At 47.0% G+C, this 20893-nt stretch overlaps 1 protein-coding gene across 2 annotated transcripts in view; it reads right to left on the reverse strand.

Moving 5' to 3' along the window:
- LOC149452027 (mitochondrial import inner membrane translocase subunit Tim10-B) overlaps positions 1–20893 on the reverse strand; it is a 130635-nt gene that overhangs the window by 16505 nt on the left and 93237 nt on the right. For both annotated transcript variants that reach the window (XM_089689868.1, XM_089689869.1), the window contains exon 2: positions 7332–7440. In XM_089689868.1, coding sequence (XP_089545994.1) covers positions 7332–7440 — 109 coding nt within the window. The remainder of the gene's footprint in view (positions 1–7331; positions 7441–20893) is intronic.

Consider the following 20893-nt stretch of genomic DNA (forward strand, 5'->3'; position numbering starts at 1 on the left):
AAGAGAATTCCAGGTAGGGAAGGACCGAGTGGTCAAAAAGTGTCGTACCTGGGAAAAACCATTGGTCACCCACCAAGAAAACGCCCTTGGTTGATCTAAACCTGGTGGGAAGAGGGGGTTGTTAGTGATTGGGAGCAAAGGCAAAAAAGGTGACATTAGGCCACTGGAGTAACGTACCGAGTCCCACACTTGTAAGCCATGGAGCAAAATCGGACTCAGTGCCGTAGGACGCAGGGCAGGGGGAAGCCATAGAAGTGTCGATATCGCAATAGGGGCACAATTAGGTAGTTCCAGGAGGACCCAGAGAGGTATGTCTGAGGAAGCATGCAACATAGATAGCGGGGCGATCTGGCTCGCCTGATAATATTTAGTAACATTGGGAACCCCAAGGCCACCCTGAAGTCTATGGACAAAAAGCGTAGTTCTGGAAACTCTGGGGCATTTATTGGCCCAGATGAAACGCATAATCTTTACCTGAAGCAACCGAAGGAAATGAGGAGGAACCCGCACTGGGAGGGTGCGAAAATAGTATAGCAATTTCGGCAAGATGGTCATTTTTACTGAATTAATCCGTCCTATCCATGACAGGTGCGGAAATTGCCAAGAATGCATAAGAGAGGACACAGAGCGAAGCAGTGGATAGTAGTTTGCAGCAAACAGTGAGTCATAGGTGGGGGTCAAGCGGATGCCTAGATATTCAAGAGAAGAAGAAGCCCATTTATAAGGGAAGTGGGACAGTAGGCGCAAAACCAAATCTGAGGCCAAAGTAATATTAAGCGCGACAGTCTTATCCAAATTGATACAGAGACCCGAAATCAAGGAGAAGCGCTCAAGAACCTGTTGCAAATTTGGAAGCGTCGTCAAGGGGTTAGTGAGAGTCAAGAGGACATCGTCTGCAAAAAGGTTCAACTTTAACTCCTGTCCCGCGTATGTAAACCATTTTATTTCAAGTCTCCCACAACCACTGAGGACATGTATCCATTTGAAAAATTGTTAACACCAAAACGTGTTACTTCTAAAATTTATAAGATCCTTATGACTTTGCCAACAGCGTCTGTGCGCCCCGGGCCTTATTTCCCTTCTTTATGCAGCTTTGAACAGACGCACACTTCTCTTTCATATGTTGTTCAGTGGGAGCACGACCTGGGGGCAGTCGTGGATCTGGAGGACCGGAATGGGGCCTGGTCGCTTATAGCTAAATGTTCATTTAATACGACCACGCTGGAGGCGGCATAAAAAAGTATTGTTTCGTTGGTATTTGGTTCCAGCTCGTTTGGCCCAGGCAAACCCTGCCTGCAATCGATGCTTTCAGGGTTGTTGCCATCGTGGTGATGTACTGCATATCTGGTGGTCATGCCCGAGACTGCTTCATTTTTGGTCTCGTGTGTTTGGCCTCTTTTTCACCTTGTTCCATCTCTCTATACGCCGAGATGCTCAGTATGCTTGGTTTCATTGTCCCATACCGGGCCTCTTGGCTCATCAGCAGAAGTTGGCTTCCTATTTGTTTTTGTCGGCCAATAGAACAATTGCTCAGGCCTTGAAGAGCCCGTTTGTCCCTCTTCAGGGGGTGCAGGACCGTATGACCACTATGATGCTCAATGAACAGATGTCGAGTATCTGCAACGTCTTCCAATGTAAATTCTTGAAAATATGTGAGCCGTGGTTGCAATATGCCTTTTCCATGATCCCCCCGGCTAATCTGGGGATGTGATGTTTTTCGGTATTGGCAATCTTGGACCCCTGCTCTTGGTTTTGTTATTTTTCTTTTGTACTTCTCCTTCCTTTTCTTTTTGGTGTGGCAGGGGATAGCTGCCTTTAGTTTGAGTTACTATTGGTGTTATGTTTTGTCTTTTAAGCACTAATGTTTTGTCATTTAAGTGCCATTGATAGCCCCTGCGTGGGTGCACCTTTTGCTCTGTTGGTGTTAGAGCACTGTTTTTTTCAAATTTTTTATGTGCAATTGATCGCCCCTGCGTGGACGTGATTTGTTGCTCCTGTGTTGAACTGTTACAAATTAATAAAAACCATTGAAATACAAAAAAAAACAAAAAAAAAAAAACACATGCCTCTCAGTTTTATGCCCAGCATTAGAAGTTTATGCCACACATTCTTCTAACCTAATGAAAAAAAAAAATCTTTTTTTTTTCTAGGAAATTACTTTGAACCCCTAAACAGTATATATTTATTTAAAGCAGACACCCTAGTGAATAAAATGATGGGTGCTGCAATTTTTTATGTCACATAGTACTCACACAGCGATTTTTCAAACACAAATTTTTTGAAAAAAAAAAAACACTTTTTTACTTTTAATGCACAAAAACAAAATCTATTGGCCAATTATTTGGTGGAATATAAAAGACGATGGTATGCCAAGTAAATAGATACCAAACACGACATGTTTTATAACTGAGCATGCCCCACGCAATGGCGACAAATGGCATACATTTTTAATATCCATAGGCAATGCTTCAAAAGCCTTTACAAGCTACAATTATAGATTTACAGAGGATGTCTAGTGCCCTTGAACTGACGCTCGCGGCAATACTTCACTTGCATGGTGCAACCACTGTTTACATACCGGCACAGCTTCAACGATTCGCGCAGGGAGGTGAGGGTGCTTTTTTTTGTTTTTTAAGTTATTTTGATTTTTATCACATTTAATGGCATCACAGGGAATGCAAATATCCCCTATGACTTTAATGGGCATTGTCATACATTATTTTTTGATAAATCGGGGGTCTATCAGACTCTAGATATCTCCTCTGCCCTTACATTATCCAATCTCACTTAAGAGCGGTGTGATCAGATGCTTTCCCAATTTACAAATGGCGATGTTTATATCCTGCGAAACTGAAGTGATGAAATGCTCATAGCTTTCAATTTCTTAGGCTATAGAGATGATTTGCACCATTCCGGTCTCCAATCAGCTCTATGGTCAGCTGGCAGAAACACCAACTGCATTCTGAGGTTCCCTCGATGGCACGGGACTGCCCAAGAAGGCTGTGAAAGGCAGCGAAGGAGGGAGGCATCGTCTCCCGCTGTTTGTAAAAGCAATCCTGCAGTCAATTAGCCACTAGGATTGCTTTTACATGAAAGGCAATCGCTGGCTGAAAAAAACGATACCAGGATGACGCCTGCAGCTGTAGGCATCATCCTGGTATAACCATTCAAAGTCCAGTGATGTACCAGTAAGTCGCTGGTCCTTGTTGGGTATATATGCTGTTCTTTTTTTTGTATGCAGCCTGTGGGCTGAATGAAAAAAACGAGAAGTCTCTGCCAGAAAAAGTGTGTGGTATGCCCACCATTAGAATATACCGCCCTGAATCCACCCACTTCTAATGGTGGAAACACATTAGGCCGCACGGTATCACATGCACCAATTCCAAGATTGAACAAATGTCTAAATAGTGGCACATTTGAATAAAATTGTCCACATATAAGTGGTAGCCCATATGAAGAAAGGATGACACCAATTCCCAAACTATCTTACCACTACTCTTCATGTAGTCTGGGCATCCGGGGGGGCTCCACGTGACATCTTTTCCCTCGTAAATCTGAAACATAAGTATAGCCTGTTGCCCTCTCATAGGTCTTCTACATTTTGACCCCATATCTGGCATGCTTGCTGGGGAGAAATTGTTTGAATGCAAGGCGGCCAGAAAAATAAATGAGGTACTCCTCAACACAGATTTTTGCTGGGGAGTATAGATGTAATGGAACCGACCCAGTCTGCGCTTGGGTACTTCCGTTAGAATACCGCTTCCCCATCCAAACACCGACCACAGCCGACCAAACAAGACTAGACGACACCAGTCTGTCTGAACATGGAACTCTTTATTTGAAACTCAAACTGGCTTTTTATACACTCGGGAAAATCCCCCCTCCCTGCATAATGACACAGGGTGGGCCAATCTACACTTAGCAACAAGATACACACAGGTATTCAAACTTCATAACACCAGACAGTCCCATCAGGAGGGAGGGCTGCTGGAGACACCCCCACTAACCTAATACACATAAAAACATGCATCCCATAATAGTTTGCTCCCAAGCAAGACACACAATAGAACAATGGGATGCAACCACATGGCATTAAACAATCAACATCCCCCCACCCCAATATTAGGACAGATCACCCTGTACCCCTAACAGGCACAGGGTGACTTACACATAATAGGGATATGGGGAGCTGACACAGGGGTCTCCCCACTTCTCCAAAGTGAATGGATTCCATGGGCCCCCCACCCAAAGTGACTCCCATCATCAGACATCTGCAAATCTTTGGTTAAGGTGATTTACGAGGGGACGAATTTTGTGGAGCCAGTAAAATTCAGGGTCACCCTGAGGATGACAGAGTGTATTGTCGTTGAAATGCATAAAACACATTATGCTCTCATATCTATGCCTGGCCATGGCAGCAGAGAACACGGCATATGATCAATCGGGTCTGTGGACCAATACAACCGCAATTCATTTTTTTCAGTAATGCCCATGTTGAGGGTTAGGCTCTCAAAAATATTTAAATTCAGGAACCGTAATAGGTTTCCATGCGAATGGTCTGGCAAGGTTTGAATTTGGGTTGGCGGCGATAAATTGTCATGCATATAAATTGCTTTGATATACAATCAATCAATGAATACAGATCTTCCGTGAAAAACAGCTCCAAAAAAATCAAGGAGTCATTGAATTTGCGGTTTTCACCAGAATTCCGGGTTGGGCAGTGAAGGGGAGGAAGTACGGGTACTGATTCTGCGAACACTGTAACTTTGTGTGCAATGTATCAAGTGACAGTGAAGGGGGGGGAAGCTTACGGGCTAAACGCAGGTGCTGGCAGGTGCCGGGGCTGATCCCACTAACGCTGTGTTTTTGGGGACACTATACTAATGTGAATGCTGGTATAGAGCTGATCGGATCAAAGATATTGATCCATTCACAAACTATACTAAAATGGAGGTTTATGGTGTATGAGTGTGTCCCTGGCAATCAAGGGGTTAAATGTGATTACTGGTGTACTGACGGGCAACCTGGGAGGGGTGTGAAAACCACGGGAGCGCGAATCACGTATATATATACACACACACGTGATAATGCGCACCCGTGCTGCCCTGTAGCAGGATTTCTGCTATAGGGCGATCAGGAAGCAGTTAAAGAAGCAGTTTGCGTTACGGCACTACGTTACTTTAACTGACAATTGCACGGCCATGCAATGAAATTTACTGCACCCAATTTACTGCACCCAAATGAAATTTACTTTCTTTTTTCCCCACAAATTGAGCTTTCTTTCTGTCATGATCAGGGGTCAGGCTCGAAGAACAGTTGCTATAGCAGTGGAAAGGCTCACACCGAAACCAGGATAGGTACACAGGCAGGTCACCGTGGCAGAGGAGTGGGCTCACCTGAGGTGCAGAGTATAAGTACTAAGCGGTGTTCACCAGAGCTCCTGATGGTGGAGATGGATTTTACTACGTGTTAGCACCAAGTCGCGGTCCTCAGGATCACCCCACCCGGAGGTGAGCAAGCGGAGGTCCAGTAGCGTATGAAGCAGGTAAGGATCAAACGGAAGAGTGGTCAGCAAACAAGCCAAGTTTGGTAATGAGCAGTCGCAGGTTGGGATCAGGCAGTAGCGTAGTCGAAAGCAAGACAAGGGTCAATAACGAATGGTAGCAAAATATGGATGACGGTAGAGAAGGCAAGGAGTAAGATACTGGCTGGAGAGCACAATAATCTGGCAAACAGGAAGTGCAGAGACATGGCTTATATCAGGAAGTTCATGGGAGAAGCAAGGGGTTCAAGGTTCATGACAAACAAGGTCAAGGCAGGATCATCCAAATAATTGTCAAGGGAGCTATCCAGCATTCCAGGTGGCTCAGCAAGAAGAAACATTGCACCTCACCGCAGATGGCCCAGGGTTAGACCCAGGCTCTAACCGTACTCCCCTCCTCACAGGACGTCCGCTGGATGTCTAAGGACCAGGCTTGTGGGGAAACCTCTGGTGGAATTCTCTTGTTAATCTAGGAGCATGAACGTTTTCCTCAGGCTCCCAAGAATTCTCCTCTTGCCCATATCCTTCCCATTGAACAAGATATAGCAATTTTTTTCTAAACATCCTAGAGTTGAGAATTTTCTCCACCACATATTCTTCTTCACCCTGTACCTCAACAGATGGAGGAGGTGGAAGAATTCTTCCAGAGAAAGGATTTTCATGAAATGGTTTAAATAGCCATATGTAAAAAAACAGGGTGAATCTTCATACTATACGATTCTCTTTAGCAGGCTAATTGTCCCCCCCTTTTTTTGGGGAACTCTTGCTACCTCCTGGGCCTCATTCCATATCTCTTGGCTTGACAGGATCCACGCTTTAGGTAATACGTACTTGATTAAAACGCCTTTATTTTTTCGAATCTTCCCAATCTCTATATCGAACCATATCCTTTGTATTGAGCAGCGCAAGGTACTCTGCTTCATTTGGCTTTGCCATAGGCCTCAACTACCTTCATCAGCTTTGTTCCGTAGACTAACATCGGGGGGCTTAGCAGTCCCTAATCTCAAATCATACTAAGTCAGTGGGGTTCAACTTCCTGGCAGAACTTGGCGCCAGAGTTCAAACAGCAGCTCATAAGGACCATGGTCGATGATAAGCTCACATCTATCCTAACAGACACCCATACTCAATGAGATCTTGGACCCCTAGATTGTCTTTAATGGTCAAATGGGTCTGGACCGCTCTTTGCTATCCATAGAACTGATAGCCTGATAGGGTTACACAGTTGATTGGATTGTGCGGGTTAACCTCCATTCCTCTCTCCACCCCCCAGGCAAATGCCTTTCTTTTTTGTCTCTCTCCCCCTTTTTTCTAACCACAAGCTGTTGTGGAATACAGGCGGCTATTCCTTACTCTTCTTCCCTTCCTTTCACTGGTGTTCTTGGACATTTCTGGTCTTCCCCCACCCCCTCTTCTGCTCTTGCTCAGGAAGAAGCTTTGTAGGTCAGGATGCTCTTCTACTGGGAAGCCTTTTCTGTTGTGATGATGCTGGCTCTGCACACATATAGATTTTATTCATGTTTGATGCATCTCTGTGTATTGCTCTTGTGTTCAGACATAATTGTTATCGTGTACCTGCGTCTGTTATGCCCTACCTCACTCCCAGTATTGCATCTTCCTGTGCAGTTTTGTGTATTTTGGATTAAATATCTTAAAAATTTAATGAAATCTTTTGTAAAACAAAAAAAGTTAAAGCAGCAGAGTGCTGAATAGCAAAAAAATGCTCTTCTCATGAAGGGATAAAACCCTAAAGTGCTTAAAAGAGATAGAATGCTTTTTTTTCCCTCACCGGTTATACATATCTGCCATCATCTCCACCTCAAGTTCTGCTGCCAGTTGCTGAGCTCTTAAGGGATCCATCTTTTCAGTTGCGTACTTTATATCATTTGGAAGTACAGCTGTAAGACACAAACACATAGAATAAGATTTCTGATCTTTTACAATTGGAAGATTTTCCAATTTTCAGACACAAACACACATAATACATGCATTTCTTACAACCCCAATTCCAAAAACATTGTGACGCTATATTTTATTCACAATAGAAAACATCAAATGTTTAAACTGAGAAATCATACAATTTTAAGAACGCGCACACACATACAGATTTTTTGTTAATCACTGTAAAATCATTTTCTCCGAGTTGACGGACACAGCCTTTCTATTCTGGACCATAGGGTTTACAGCACCCCCTACAGGAGTAGGACACTAGGCAGAGAAAAAAAAAAAAACACCACACAGCACCGCCTATGGGAAGTCCTAGCTGGTATAAAACCCCTCCCTGCTTTAGGCAAGCCAATTAGTCACAAAACAGTGTAAAAAGATGGGAAGAAAACACAAGAAGAGGGGCAGGTGCTGTATCAGTCAATGAACTCAGAGAAAGGGTTTTTCTGGTGAGTAACAAAACAATCCCATTTTCTCTTACGTTCAATGACAGACAGTCTTTCTACTCTTGACCAGGGACACCCCAAAGCAGTGCAAACCCCCAAAGCAGTGCAAATATGCCAAACACCCAAACTACCCCTCAAAAGGAGGGTAACAAGAAGCCTTAACCACTTCCTGTCCGGGCCAATTTTCAGCTTCAAGTATTATCACACTTTGAATGACAATTGCACGGTCATGCAACACTGTACCCATATGAATTTTGTAGCATTTTTTTGAGACAGATAAACTTTATTTTGGTAGTATTTATTCAAAGGAATTTTTATTTTTTTTGCTATATAATTGAAAAAGTCCAAACATTTTGAAAAAAAAAAAAAAAGTTTCTTATAAAATTTTGCAAACAAATAATCTTTCTTAATAAATATTGGCTAAAATGTATTCAGTTATTTTTAGTAAAAAAAATAAAAAATAAAACCCAAATTAGTTTATAACCAAAAGTTGTAATTTGTTAAACTTTTTTTACATTTTTATATTATCATTTATGTTTTTTTTGTTTTTTTTAACATACTGTCACCTAAAAGTACAGTGTCACCATAGTGACATTACTACTTGTGGGGTGTGACCAGGGGCGGACTGACAACTCATGGGGCCCCCGGGCAATAGGGGATCATGGGGTCCCTGTGTCCTTGCCCAAACTCAAAAAAGCCTATGGGTGTGACGAACCGTCCCTTTGTGATAACATTTTGCCCTTTCTGTTCTAGTTTTATCCCCTTGTTAAGTGGTCTTCCCATTCTACCCTTTTTAAAGCTGTATATGTTTAGCAGCTGTTATGTAGACAGGCATTCTACACTGTTTGTTTAGGGTAATGTGAACTTGTAGTCTTTCACTTCTCTAGATTTCATGCTGTGCTGATTGCTGCTGTGTTGTAGAGTTTTGCTGTGGGTGGGGAAATCCTGTTGCCAGACTGGTGGGGGTGGGCTGAAGGGGGCAGGGATTACTACCAGCATGTGCTGTATATACTGAGCTGTGCAATAAAGATTTGTTCATTTACCCTACACGAAGTTCTGACTCATGGTTTGGGATATCGGGGAAGGGTTATCTTTGAGCTCTAATACCTGCCTTGGCAGAGTACTGGAAGACTTGCCGGAAAAGGGGACCATTAGCTAAGACGCATCGCTCCGCACAAGGAAACTGAGGCGGAACTGTTTCGCCACATGGGGGGGGGGGGGGTGATGAAGATTTTTTTTTTTTTTACACCGATTGCTTTTACACCCATAAGCCCTGATTCACACTGATGCGGTGAGGAATTTGCAGCGTTTTCAGTGCGAGTTCCGCACTGCATCAGAATCGCACCCCGTTCATGAGAACCACTGTGGGTGTGTATGTTAAATTAACACCTCGAAAACGGTCCACAAAACGCGGTGCGATGTGAAGATCGCATAGGTGTGAATACTAGTGATTCTGCTGCGGACCAAAAGCGGGTCCTGCATGTTTTTGGTGCGGGTGTGGTGCGCCTAGAGCCATACAAAATGTAAGGCTCTGTGTCGCACCGCACACAAATTGCATGTGATTTGCACAGGAATGCGGTGCGGTTCCTGTGCGAATCACATGCGATATATGGAGCTGCATGTATGTGAACCCAGGCTTACACTAGATTTGAACTGGAGACCTTATGAGCTGGAAGGCTTTGGCTACGTTCACACTAGCCTTGTTTTCAAGCGGCAGAAAGGTGTTTGGGAAGCGTTTTTACAGCTTCCCAAACGCCTCGGACAATTCTGCCCATTGCAGCACATGGTGCTGTTTTAACGGGAGCGGTAGCGACGCGTCACGGTGCTGCAAAACGGACGCCTCTGGTCGAGTCAGGAGGCATTGAAGCCTCCTATTCTAGTCAATGGTGCTGCTTCGCAAACGCCCGGTGTGTGCAGTTGCGACGCGGTTGTGGGGCGTTTGCGGAGCGGTAACATCATCCAAACTTCATTATAGGCGTTTGTGGGGCGTTTTTAACACTCGGCAAACACCTAGCAACCGCCGCTGAACCGCGCATGCGGCATTTGCCGAGCGTTAAAAAAAGCTCCACAAACGCCGGACCAACGCTTGCCAAACGCTATAGGGGAATTTGGCAAGAGTTGGTAAAACAGTCAAGTGTGAACGAGCCCTTTGTCTCTCCCAAATGAAAGCTGCTGACCAGTGGCAATCATATTAGCCCTGAAGTGTGCAACACTTGCAGGCATTAACGAGCAATCATTAAACACAGGTGTGTCTATGCAACCCTTGCATGGAGGTTTAGCCCAGAAGCCTGTCAACTAAATGTTGCAGGATCCACATTTTATGTTTCTAGTTCAGCCTAGGGGTGGGTTATTGCCCAAATCCAAGCACAGCAGGTCCCCATAGGCTGTCATCTCCCCTTTTTGAAATTAGGAGAGTAATTGATGGTAAACCTAGAGTAAGCAGACCACAAAATCCCTGCACATGCACAAGTGTAACAAATTTAGGAAGGAGTTAACAGGTTCCAGCTTCTGCTGATCACTTCTCTGCAGATTGACAGGTGTTTAAGGCCTCTGCCTCCAAATTACTATACTAATGGTGTACAGGAACCCAAAGCATATTCACTCTGTGCTTGTAAGAGGCACACAAACACCCATAGCAACCAATACCCAAAGAGATGGCATCCTCATAAGAGTTACCCCACACTCTGCCTCTCCACAGTATGGGTATGATAGGAAGGAGAGTTATAAGGAAACAAAACTCTAAGCAACCTACCTTGGAGCCATCTGTCAGATTTATAGCAGCTGTCATGGCAGAATCAGACTGCATTGTGTAGCCTTGCTGACCAGATGAAGTCTGCTGTAATACTCCTGGTCCACCTATTGCTCCATCCACATCCATTTGCACTCCCTCCCTGGACTCTGTGGATGCTGGCATCAGGGCATACTTAGAAACCGCCATATTGCAGTCCATTTAGGGGGACCTGTGGCATAGCAAGCTGCATTCTGTCCTGGCCTACACACCATAATTCACCTCAGAAGACATGCGTCCCCCATCTGGAAGTAGAGACTCGTGATGCCTCTGCTCCAGCCTCACTGATCCTCAGGGGAGAAGAGTATGACCCTGCTCCAGCCATGCATTTCTCCCACCAAAAGATTTGGGGAAGCCAGCGGCTATGACCCATCCATACCAATCAGCAGAAAACATCAGGAGCTTAGCCAGCCACCAAGGAGATTGAACAAATGTGAGTATGGGAGGTGTCACGTACCTGATGGGAGACTGAATTGACGAGGTCGGCCTCACTTGTGTCACTAGTCCTGACCCCGCTGAGGTTGGAACAGAGGGAGTCTAGGGAACAGGGGGACAAGAGCGCCAGTGGTTTGCTTGTGGCTCTTGCGGATGATGGCCTTGGTAGGCAGGGTATCAGTTGCTTAGGGTACTGCAGCGATAGCCCAGGCAGATTTGGTGGATTGCCAGATGCACGGCAAAGCCAGGTATACAGCCAGGAGACAGGACTGGAGTGGAGTTGTAGGAGCCCAGGCCAGATGCACGACGGAGCCAGGTATGCAGCCAGGAGACAAGACTGGAGCGGAGTTGCAGGATAGCCAGGGTCATAACAGTCGGGCAGCGTGGTACCGAATCAAAGGGAGAAGCCAAAGTCAGGATCAGAGCCAAAGTCGGGAACCAGGGACAGGAGAGTACTCAGAGTCAGGAACAAGCCGGGTGAGCAACAAGGAACACGTATTGAAACAGGCAGGACACAGGGGGGAAGCTGAAGACCAGGCAGCACTGAATCAGCACCGAGGTGCTTTTTAAATAGCCTGCCCAGCGCCGATAGGCGCACCTGGGTCCTAGTGCCAGCCCGGCGCCGTCATTGGTGACAGGCACGCCTGGGTCCTAGTGCCCGCCTGCCTGTATGCCTTGTCAGGATCCCGCGCATGCGCAGATTCATGCGCTGCGGCAATCTTCTTGTTCCCTGACAGGAGGGCTCCGCTAGAGCCTCGGCGCCCACAAAGATGGCTGCTTCACCAGTGGAGAAGGAACCTTGGGGAAACCTAGAAGGTAATGGGGAGGGAAGGTCCCACAACTGGGATACTTACAAAAGTAGCCTAGAAAACCCCAGATATGCAACCCCTTCAAGTCCACTATCCCGGAATCATGGGGAAGCACATACAAAGGAGGCCCCTGCAACTAGCATGAAGGCCTGAGGGAAAATAACAAACCATTCTTATGTTCCTGCTAGGGCAGGGGAAATACTGAGGACACTAGCTGACTGTGCTCTTTTTATTTGATTGTGGACATTGTGTTTCCTGTTTTAGGTAGGCGAAGAATCTCTCTCATGTGCTGTCCTTAAAGATGAATTGGGAAAGAGGAGTTAGAGGTGTTGCAAGAAGTGCAGAGGTGGGAGAAAACGAGGTCGAGAGTGTTACCATTGGAGTGAGTGGTGGCTTGTGTCCATTGTGGTTAACACATTGCCGCCCGGCCTATAGCGGATTGACCCTACCCTGTGTATCTACCCGGTGGGCAGTTTTCGTGGTGCTCTGGCAGGGACGAGAGCAGCCCTCGGCGCTCTTGGAGCAGTTGGCTGGCCTGTTCCTGGGCCTCGGGAGGCAGCCATGTGTTGATGTCTACGTCCGCTGCACTCAGCTGGGACTGTCCATCCCCCGACAGCCCCGATAGAAGAAGCGTCTGAGTCATCGGTAGCCAGAGCGCAAATCGCAGCTACACTCCTCCTGTCGTTCGATGAACGGTATCAGCATATTCATATGGAAGGTTTGCCGGATCCTTCCATCTGAGCTACAATGTACATGGTATCACAAATGGGCGGCCTCAAGGTTGTCCCGTACTAGGGTCGTCAACCGTTGTCTCTCCCTGAGCTCCATCACATAGGCCACCACCGAGGTCCCCTCCTCGACCACTGCTCCCTCCCAGTGTTCGCGTAGGAGATCCAGGGGTCCCCGAACCCTCTGGCCGTACATCAGCCTGAAGGGAGAGAACCCAGTGGACTCCTGCAGTACCTCTCGGTAGGGGAACAGGAGGTGGGGGAGATGCCGCTCCCAGTCCTTATGGGACATGGTGAACGTTCGGAGGAGCTGTTTCAGCATACTATTAAACCATTCACAGATCCCATTGGTCTGGGGGTGGTAGGGAGAGCTGTACAACGGTCTGATCCCACACAACTTCCAAAGTTGTTGGATAAGCTCGGCCATGAACTGCGGGCCTTGGTCGGTCAGGATCTCCCGAGGAAATCCTACCCGTGTAAAGATCTGCAGCAGGGCTTGAGCAACCGTTTCTGCCTGCACATCTCTCAGTGCTACAACCTCCGGATACTGGGTGGCATAATCGACAATGGTCAAGATTTGCTTCTTGCCCGTGGGACTAGGCCGTTTCAGGGGCCCCACTAGGTCCCCGACTATGGGTAGGAGCCTCAGAGTGGCCCTGGGCCAGTCTTCTGGCAAACCTCACAAGACCGACAGTAGTCCCGAACGTCCCCCCGATAAACCTGGCCAGAAGAAACTTTGGGTTAAGTGATGCAGGGTCCGCCAGTTGCCCAAATACCCAGCAAGGGGAATATCATGCGAAAACACCAATACTTCCTTGGTACTACCATCTGCCGGTGAGGTATTTGTGCAGCGCCCACCCCCACTCTCCCATGGACCCTGTACAACTTGCCCTGATCCCACTCATACCTCACAGCTCCCAATCCCCCAGGTTCACTCCCAGCCCTCCATCTATAGGGGTCTAAGGTCCGGTCACTAGCTGTTTCTTTAGCGAAATCAGCGGGAGAATCCCAGGTCAGGGCAGGGACGAGCTCAGCAGGGGGTGGGTATTCGACTCTTATCGGAGCCTCGGCAGGTGGAGCGCCCTGGCCCCGGGCCCCCCAGTCCAGATGAACCCTTGCGGTAAGAAACCAGTAGACATGGCCTATCGCTACCCGTACGGCCACAGACCACCTGATCTTGGCCTGCTCTAGTAACAGTTGGCGTTGGACTAGGGTAAATGTGGCCCCAGTGTCCCATAATCTTTTGGGCCCGACGGCCATTAACATGGACAAGCTGTTGGTGATCTCGGCGATTGTCCGGGGTGGCAGCCTGGAGAGGGTTAGCCTTGTGAAAGACCCCGATGTCCTCATCTTTGGTTGTAAAAGTCCTCCATGAAGAGGCGGTGTCACTGGGGTGGTCCTGCAGGCAGTAGGCGGAGGCTCAGCTATAGGTAGTGGTAGATAAGTTGGAAGTGCCCGAGGGGGTTGGCTGGTCTGGGGCCTTGGTCGATTCTGGGGCAATGAATGCGGATGTGCCCTGTTTGGTTGCAGCCATAACAGTGTGGGCCAGACCACTTTGGATCGGAAGGTGTGTGTGGTCTGAGGCATTCTCAGGTGACCGGAGTGGGCACCACTGGTTATAGACGAGGTGCAGGGGAAATGGTGGGCTCGGTTAGCCTCCTGTTGAACAGGTACTCATCTGCCCAGCGACTCGAGTCGGCTAAGGTTGGGGGGGGGGTCTGTCTTGGAGCCAATGTCTAACATCCCCCGGAAGTCTATTGTAAAAAACTGCACCAGTAACAGCAGTTGCAACAGTTCCTCCAGCTTGGTGATCTGACACCCTCAAACCCAGCTGTGGGCAGCGTGTTGTAACTGATGTCCCCATTCAGTGAAGGTGTCCTGGGGTTTCTTCTTGAGTGCCCGGAACTTTAAGCAGTACGCCTCTGGGGTGAGAGCGTAGCGGGCCAGCAAGTGTTTCTTAACAGAATCGTAATCCAAGTAGTAGCTGTGGGGTACAGTCCTGAACGCATCTGCAGCCCGACCGGTTAGCTTGCTGCTCAAAAAGTGGACCCAGTCTTTGGCTGCCACATCATGGATGGTGCACAACTGTTCAAAGTCCTGAAGAAAGTGGTCAATGCCCCCATCCGCCTCCGAGAAATTTTAGGGAATTTTCTTGGGTCCGCTTGCGGTCTGGAGAAGGCGGGAGGTAATCCCCTCCCAGGCCGAGCCCTCCATGGATGACCGGGAGTGACTAAGCCGCAGTTGGGTGGCATTGCCCAGGGCCTTGGAAATCTGTTCGGGGGTGGGAGAGCTGCCAAACAGAGCCAAAAGCCACTCCACATCTTGTTGTAAATCTGAATAGTATAGGGGGTCTCTGTACATTGCTAAGCAGGCCTGGTCTTTCAGGGGCCGATGAGCTGCTCTGTTCTTCCAACTCCTCCCTTGAAGTGAAGTTCGCTTCTGGCGGAGCAGTGTTCGCTTCAAGGTGAAGTGGGGTGTCCATCCGCTTGGTCCACGGCCATAATCTCGTCCAACAGTTCCTCTCTGATCTTGGAGCCAGCGATACCTCCCCAAGCGACAAGCAGGCTTTGGAGAGCTGGCTTCCAGAGGTCCCATACATCCATCTGGCCGAGCAGGGACGTCTCCGTGAAAGATGGGGTTGGACTTTCTCCGCAATGAGGAAAGATCCCACCACTGCCAACCAGTTGTGGCAGAACCGTTCTGCTTTGGCTTCCTCTTGCGGAGCAATGCGGTACCCGCGGCGTAGTCTCAGCCAATGGTCCCCCTTTCCGGTAAGTCTTCCAGCCCTCTGCCAAGGCAGATATTAAAGCTCAAAGACAAGCCTTCCCCGATACCCAAACCACGAGTCGGAACTTCGTGTAGGGTGAATGAATGCATCACTTTATTGAACACAACTCAACTTGTACAGTACATGCTGGCAGTAATACCTACCCCCTCCACCCCCACCAGACAGTGGCACCTGGTTCCCCACCCACACCCAAAACTTTACAGTACAATACAGCAGTAATCAGCACAGTATGAAATCTGGATAAGTGAAAGTCCCCATTACCCAAGCAAACTGCAGAATGCCTGTCTACATAACCGCTACTAAACATATACAGTTTAAAAAAAAAAAAGAAAAAGTAGAACGGGAAGGCCATTTAACAAGGGGATAAAACTGGAATGGAATGGGCAAAATGTTATCCCAATGGGACGGTTCTTCACCCAAGGAAGTGTTGGCCATGAAGTGGAAGGATAAGAGAGATGTTTACGTCCTGTCCACTAGCTACAATGACACCTCGGTGGAATGTATCCACGATTATAATCGGTTCATGGGGGGGTGTTAAAAGACCAGATGCTACAGCCCCATTTGTCAACAAGAAAGTCCCTCTTCTGGAACAAAAAAGTTGCAATTTATTTTTTCCATTTGGTCATTTACAATGCATTTGTCATCTATCAAAATGTCAAACAGAAAGGCCCACCACCTTCCTCAATTATATAGAAGACATTATCACTGCCCTGATCTACCAGCAAGGATCCCACCCCCCCCTCCGCCCGAAAACATTCGCTTGGATTGTGTAAGCAGACTTCACAAGCATCATTTTCCAGATAAACATTCCACCCACAGAATCTGGAAGATGCCAAAAAAAATGTCAGGTATGCGGCAGAAGAGGAGTTAGGAAAGACACCAGTGTCAATTGTCCACAATGTCCCTCCCAACCAGGCCTATGCATCAGAGACTACTTCAGACATTATGTTTCACTAAATTATTAGTTCTCCTTATTTTTAACAGACTGCCATTTACCAGTTTCTAAAATCCGCGCTGATCATTTGCCTGCTGTCTTGATTGACCATGACTTTGCCTTCCACGTTAACTGACCTTGGCCTGTTTACCGACAATGCTTTTGTCTGCCGTCTAGATTGTTTCTAAACAATGTTTCTGCCTTCCACCTGCACTGACCTCGGCCTGTTAATCGACCATGTTTTTTGCCTGTTGCTTGAACTGATCTTTTGCCCTGCTACTGTAGTAGTGGGATGCAAGATAACACAGGGGTCTCACATACAGTGAACGAAATAAGTATATGATCCCCTGCTGATTTTGAATGTTTGCCCACTCACAAAGAAACGATCAGTCTAAAAATTGAATGGTAGGTGTATTGTAACACTGAGAGACAGAATAGCAACAAAAAATTCAAAATAAATGCATGTCTAACAAATTAGGCACTGATTTGTGTGACGGGAGTCACTTTGGGTGGGGGGCCCATGGAACCCAGCTCACTTTGGAGAGGTGGGGAGATCCCGGTCTCAGCTCCCCATATCCCTCTTATGTGTAAATCACCCTGTGCCTGTTAGGGGTAAAGGGTGATCTGCCCTAATATTGTATAGACATGTTTAGGAGATAGGTGGGGTGGGGGTTGTGGATTGTTTGGTGTTATGTGGTTGCATCCCATTGTTCTACTGTGTGTCTCATTTGGGAGCAAACTATTGTGGGATGTATGTGTTTATGTGTGTTAGCTTAGTGGGGGGGGGGGGGCGGGGTGTCTCCAGCAGCCCCCCCCCCCCCCGTATGGGACTATTTGCTGGTGTGAAGTTTGAATACCTGTGTGTCTCTTGTTACTAAATGTAGATTGCTCCGCCCTGTGTCATTATTCAGGGAGGGGGGACTATCCCTTGAGAGTATATATATCTTGTATCTGTGTTGAAATAAACTAGTCTACTGTGATTTACTTCAAGACTGGTGTCCTCTAGTCTTGTATGGTCTGCTGCGGTGTCTGCTGTCGGTGTTCGGACAGGAAAGCGGTAGTCTAACGGAAGTACCCAAGTGCAGATTGGGGTCGGTTCCGTTACAATTTGCCTGTACAAGAGGGAAATAAGTATTCGATCCCCTTCACAAAACGTGGTGGCAAATCCCTTGTTGGCAATCACAGAGGTCAAACGTTTCCCATACTTGGCCACCAGGTTTGCACACATCTTAGGAGGGATTTTGGCCCACTTCTCTTAGCAGATCCTTTCCAAATCATTAAGGTTTGGTGGCTGACGTTTGGCAACTCGAACTTTAAGCTCCCTCCACAGATTTTCAATCGGATTAAGATCTGGAGACTGGCTAGGCCACTCCAGGACCTTAGCGTGCTTCTTCTTGAGCCACTCCTTTGTTGCCTTGGCCATGTGTTTTGGGTCATTGTCATGCTGGAACACCCATCCACGACCCATTTTCAACGCCATGGCTGAGGGAAGAAGGTTCTCTATCGTCCGTTTGATGCGGTGCAGTTGTCCTGTCCTCTTAGCAGAAAAACAGCCCCAAAGCAGAATGTTTCCACCACCATGTTTGACAGTTGGGATGGTGTTTTTGGGGTCATAGGCAGCATTCCTCCTCCTCCAAACACGGCGAGTTGAGTTGATTTTGGTCTCATCTCACCACAACACTTTCAAGCAGTCCTACTCTGCATCATTCAGATGTTCAGTGGCAAACTTCAGACGGGCCTGGACATGTGCTTTCTTGAGCAGAGGGACCTTGCGGGCACTGCAGGATTCCAATCTTTGTCGGTGTAGTGTGATAGCAATTGTATTCTTGGTGACTGTGGTCCCAGCTGCCTGGAGATCATTGACAAGATCCTCACGTGTAGTTCTGGAATGATTCCTCACTGCCCTCATGATCATTGACATTCCACGAGGTGAGATCTTGCATGGTGTACCAGACCTAGGGAGACTGACAGTTATTTTGTGTTTCTTCCATTTGTGAATGATTGCACCAACTGTTGTCACCTTCTCACCAATCTGCTTGGTGATAGTTTTGTAGCCCAGTCCAGCCTTGTGTAGGTCTACAATCTTGTCCCTGACATCCTTAGATAGCTCTTTGGTCTTTGCCATGCTGGAGAGTTTGGAATCTGATTGATTGCTCCTGTGGACAGGTATCTTTATACAGGTAACAAAATGAGATTATCAGCACTCCCTTTAAGAGACTGCTCCTAATCTCAGCTTGTTACCTATATGAAAGACAACTTTCTGTGTCTGGTGTGGCAATTGTGCGCATAGGGACAGGGACGCTGACAACCATTTTGTTAGGTCTACCATTTTGTCTCATGACTCTCATAATTTCCCCCCCCCCCTCCCTTCTGAATGGAATGCGAGTCTGTAGTGAAGGGGGGTCAAAAGTGCATAGGCACAGCTGAATAAGCTCCATGGTTGTAAATTCCTAATTAGCCTGGTTCCAGAATGTCTGCTTGACAACCACTTTCCTCTGCCCGGTCATAAAACCATATGTCAGGGATCCAGGTATGACCAGAGATGTGTGGACTGACACAGGGAAACAGCAGGCTTCAGAAATGATTAAATAATAATAATATTTATTATGAGCTGCACAAAATAAACAAACACAGTGCAAAACAAAACAAACCCTAAACTAATAGGTACAGGTGCAGTCAGGGCTGGAGAGGTGGAGTGGTCAGGCAGGCCGGGTCAGGAACAATCAGGCAGAAAGGTACAACGGGAGCAGGCAGAAGAATGGTCAGGAATAGCCGGGGTCAGGGCAGGCGGAGTTCTATCAGAGTCAGAGTCAAGCAGGAGAGTCGAGCAGGCAGGAGACAGGATACAGGAAACAGGGCACATGGGAAACAAACACCCAGGCACTGATTGCAGGTCTGGCCATTCCTTAAATACACCTCCTGCAATCAGCCTCAGGTGATGGCTGATTGCAGGAGTGAGCTTCTGGTTGCTGAGAGCACCCGCTGGCCAGTCCTGGTACTGCAGCCCACAAGGCAGGTGAGTCCCACCACCATTGGCGAGTCCATTCCTGACACCATAACTCAGTTGGTCACGACCTGTAAGCATTACAGCAGAGGGTGCCATAAAACGTACATCCCACGAGTCATTTTTCATACAGATTCATAAACTTCAGCAGGAACTGGGCACATTGATATGAAGTATATATTCGGATAGGTAATTTTAATATGAGTCACATGGCACCTTACATCCCTATGTAGCGCCTACAAGAGGGTAGAAAGCAATATTTTTTATCCGGAGTGGCAGGATATGCTACAGTTTGGTATCTGCGCGTTTGGAATATGATTCTAAATATTAATCTGCCAGTTGCTAGGATGCTCCCTGTACCTATTGAAGGTTATTGACCGTAGTATGAACTTGTAAGGAATTTGGTCATAACCTTGGTCACCGCCTAACACCCATCTCCAAATGAGGCGATTGGATATTTGCTTTCAGGAGACACCCCTTTGAGATAATAGAAAGAGACTGACAGCCTGGAGAAAAGTAAGATCTCTCCCTTTTAACATCAGGAACCATCTTTGGGAGAAAGGCAACCTTTTTGTTTGGACGATTGGACTCTGCTCAAACCAAGGACTTTTGCAAGTATCCTACGTTCTGAAACGTCTTTCTTTTATTTCTCTGTTGTTTTATTACTCTCTTTATATATATTTGTTACATCTTTTTCTGTAAATATTTTAATTGCACCATTTTGACCTTTTTAGTAATAAATCCTATTTTATGAAAAGTGATTAAACTGTCTCTAAGACTTTTAATGCAAACTAAAAAAATCCCTGTCTCTGAAGAGTGCTACTGTATGTATTAATCCTCTGAATACATCTGTCTGCGGTGACATTGTGTTACAGACGCTTATTCTAATATCATAGTGTTACTGCTAAGATTTGTGAGTTTCCTCCTCTGTAAAAAGGTGGTGGTGGCAGTGTGAAGGGTTAATTGCGTAATTAACCTGACCCAGTAACAATCGCTCTCAGGCTGCTGGCACATATATTGTGGACCCACGAGCTAGAAAATCTTGGTGCAGGGCGCAGCTGAGAGTGACATTGTTACGCAAGTGACAGCGTGGTCTGAGATCGGCTGGTCCTTCGGTCACGAGTTGGTGAGAAGGGCTGGGGTCTGACGCCACGCACCATCACATCTGGGTTTGAGTTTGCCAGGAGAACAGTACATGCCTGACTGCATTGTGCCAAGTGTAAAGTTTGGTGGAGGGGGGATTATGGTGTGGGGTTGTTTTTCAGCGGTTGGGCTTGGCACCTTAGTTCTATTCTCTTAAAGGCATCAGCATACCAAGACATTTTGGACAATTTCATGCTCCCATCTTTGTGGGAACAGTTTAGGGATGGCCCCCTCCTATTCCAATATGACGGCACACCAGTGCATAAAGCAAGGTCCATAAAGACATGGATGAGCAAGTTTGGGATAGAGGAACTTGACTGGCCTGTGCAGAG

The sequence above is a fragment of the Staurois parvus genome, unplaced genomic scaffold (assembly GCF_062004578.1).
Source record: "Staurois parvus isolate SC_StPar_1 unplaced genomic scaffold, SC_StPar_1.0 ptg000502l, whole genome shotgun sequence".
NCBI lineage: Eukaryota > Metazoa > Chordata > Amphibia > Anura > Ranidae > Staurois > Staurois parvus.